Genomic DNA, 3,160 nt, shown 5'->3' on the forward strand with positions numbered 1-3,160 from the left:
TGTATAACTAAAGTATAATATAATCAAGGTATACGGAAGACTGCAAAAGCAGATGAAAGATTCTTTTTTCAATTGATAGATGCTATTTCCCCAAACTTGATCCAGGAACTTCCACGAAAACTAGTCCCAGTAAAGATAAGTCTTCTCCAAATTCTGTTGCCAAGATCTAGCAGTTTGATGTATTTTCTTTGTGACATACACAGATGTACACGCAAAAAATATTACACATATCTGCTCATACTTGGCTGAATTTTGCAGCCAAATGATCTTGATGAAAAAAGAGCACATTAGAAGGCTATAGGACATAATGTGAAATATACAGGCATATTAACACATGCACTTGACTGATTGGTCATTTTGACAATTGGCGCATTATATTGTAAACCATCACACCTCTATATTGATTATTAGAGTAGTCAGGAGTATAAACTATAACAAGTTTATATTTTTCAGTTTGATACAATACATGAAGAATCTATAAGGATATTGTGATTGTGGCTCACTTCATCTTAGAAATCTGTCTTTTAAATACAAGTTATAATATGATACAATACACCATGATCAAGAATGTTCAGGAGTTTTGTCTAGCAAATTTGCTTTCCGTCTACCGTGCAGCTTGTATCTACGATATAATCCATCATAACCTTTTTATTAGAATCATCCACCATCTGCAAAATCCACAGATACAGTAGATGCAACTAAGACACAGGTGGCTGAGGGGTTTATTGACGAGGTAAAGTAATAAACTTTGGGCTTTAACTTTTAAACACTAAAAATAGTCATGATTATATAAAAATTTCATTTACACGTAGTGAATATAAGATAAATCCATAATCTTTTACCTTTGATGCTAAGCGCTGCAAGTTATCCCATTCAAAATCTTCCTTACAGTATGCTGATCGAACCTTTACGAAGATATATCTAAATCAGTTAACTGTCATTAATTGCTATCATGAACAAACTAGGGAGAACAAAAGAGACCAGAGAGTAAGCCAACCTCTAAGATGCGCAAAGCTTGAAGAAGGAGACACCAAGTTCCCACACATTTAAGAAAATAGGTTAGGACTTCGACACATTGTATATAACTTGGCAAGAGAAATTACGCAGTTGATAAAGTCTGCAATTTTTTAATTGCAGAAACAGATTTGGATGTGTTAGAACACCCTTTTGGGATGTGATTAAATATCTTAAGAAAGGACCATTTTTCTGTTCCGCTGAAGCTATAAATTATACTACTAGTAAGTAATAATTAACAGGAAAACATGTTTTCCTGAAAAACGGATATTTGGTTTAAAATACTTGCAAATAAATGTGGAAATTGTTAATGTACCTAGATTTTTATGTCTTGGGGATTCCCTCATCAAATCTGCGCAAAACTTATCACCATCACTCAATGAATGTCTATCCAGAAACTCCCTCAGCTCCTCATACGCTTCAGGATTGTAGCTCTGCCATGTGAAATTTTGGTTAATGAAGGGGATTTAACTTATAGGCAGTGTAATTTTTTTTTGCATTTTAATAGGAAATCTCTATTATTTTTAAGTTATTATTTGGAACAACAAAGTTTGAGGCGTGTCAACAACACTATCCTTAAGGATATTTTGCCTACACAACAAAGAATAAATTAGGCGGATTCAACAAGCTCTTCCAGTTATTAAACTGGGAACAAAACTAGCAGAAAAATCAATAAAGAAACCTAGCATATAGGAGGAGGAAGAAGATTCAAAAAGTTGTGTCAGAAAATTGTGTCTTTAGCTCTCCAAAGACTATGTTTAAATAGGTGTTCACCAACCGCTAGTTTCCATTTGCTAGTTTGACTATTTCAAGATGAGAGAAATTAAGTTGATAAAATAAGAGACACTTCGATTTGAGATACCCACAAATTCCAACAACTAATCCCACATTTTACGAATAATGTTTTCTTTTAAGTAATCTGGTATTGTAAAAATTCATTTATTGTGTCGAAGTTAAAACTCTAAAAAAAATCTATACTTGATAAGTATTTGTTCTATATCCTTTTATCTATATGTAGGCATACAGAGACATGCTTATGAGACGCATTGTTCTTCAACAATTTGCTAAGTAGGAAATAATGAACCTGAAGCTGTGCAGCGACAATTTTAACAGCAATATAGTTGAAAAAGTCGTGTAGATGTTTGGCTGCTGTGGATTCTGGTGATGTCCCAAATCCTGCATATAAGTCAAACATATATCTTAATTATCAGATTTGTGATGGTAGAAGGTAGCAAACATATGTGAAGGTGTAAAGCAAGCAAACCCGAACACTAAAGTTATTAAACAGATGCTTTAAATCTGTAAATTGCAACACAAGAAAAGGTAACTATACACTGATTACACACCAGGGACATACATCTTGTGACACTGGAAACGGGTAGGTTGGGAAGTTCTCTGCTTCCATGGCTTGAATGGGTAAGCTCTGTTTTCTGTTTGAAATCTTGAGGGAAATAAAGAGACTTGTGAAAATATGATTGCTGTGGAGTACTCCATTGAATGAGTTGATTTTCAATTGGCAGTGGTCCTAATGAAGAAATTCCTAGAAAAAAAAAAAGAAAATATCTCTGGTCCATTGCATAAATATCTCTAGCCATATTGCGAGGATGAACTGACTCTATCCAAAGCATAAGTCATATTGCCATGTTAATAAACTAGAGCCAAGTGAAAAGAGGTCTTATGACTTTTAAGTCAAAGTAGAGTCAACGTTATCAACCAGGGATTTATAACTACATGACACATATCTTTACAAATATAATTATCAATAAATCCTAATTAATTAATATATATTTGCATCTTCATCTATTATTTAATCATGATAAAATAGTATGATGATAAATTTTTGTCGAACTTCAGGATTAAAAGGCGATTCAATTGAATTACTTAGACATAATTTAACTTTCTCATGCAGTGATTAATGTGGCTCGTAAATTATCTTAAGTTGTAGGTTTGAATCTCAGTTGAAACACTTTATTTGACCTTTTCAAAATTTCTTTATTAGAATTCTTTATTCACCAGTGATGACACGGCAACCGAATCCCTCTATGGGAAAAAACATTAACATCATGATATATGCATCAAGCTAATAAATTTTAACATTAAACACCAAGATTAATAATCAATAGAAAAGTTTATTAGCCTTTGTTTT

At 32.9% G+C, this 3,160-nt stretch overlaps 1 protein-coding gene across 1 annotated transcript; it reads right to left on the minus strand.

The window, feature by feature from the left end:
• On the minus strand, nucleotides 479-2,605 carry LOC109222866 (chaperonin-like RBCX protein 1, chloroplastic). The gene is made up of 6 exons (XM_019387164.1): nucleotides 2,361-2,605; nucleotides 2,099-2,190; nucleotides 1,331-1,448; nucleotides 998-1,014; nucleotides 843-905; nucleotides 479-668 (listed from the first exon to the last, which is right to left on the minus strand). Exons 1-6 carry the CDS (start codon nucleotides 2,506-2,508, stop codon nucleotides 585-587), a joined length of 522 nt encoding a protein of 173 aa, XP_019242709.1. The 5' UTR covers nucleotides 2,509-2,605; the 3' UTR covers nucleotides 479-584.

The sequence above is a fragment of the Nicotiana attenuata genome, chromosome 2 (assembly GCF_001879085.1).
Source record: "Nicotiana attenuata strain UT chromosome 2, NIATTr2, whole genome shotgun sequence".
NCBI lineage: Eukaryota > Viridiplantae > Streptophyta > Magnoliopsida > Solanales > Solanaceae > Nicotiana > Nicotiana attenuata.

Bases quoted from the DNA above. Each gene is read 5' to 3' on its own strand.
- LOC109222866 (XM_019387164.1), bottom strand. From the start codon at position 2,508: ATGGAGTACTCCACAGCAATCATATTTTCACAAGTCTCTTTATTTCCC. The intron at 2,191-2,360 runs GTGTGTAATCAG...ACTTATATGCAG, and splicing joins TCACAAGATGTATGTCCCTG to GATTTGGGACATCACCAGAA. The intron at 669-842 runs GTAAAAGATTAT...TGGATTTTGCAG, and splicing joins TGCAGCGCTTAGCATCAAAG to ATGGTGGATGATTCTAATAA.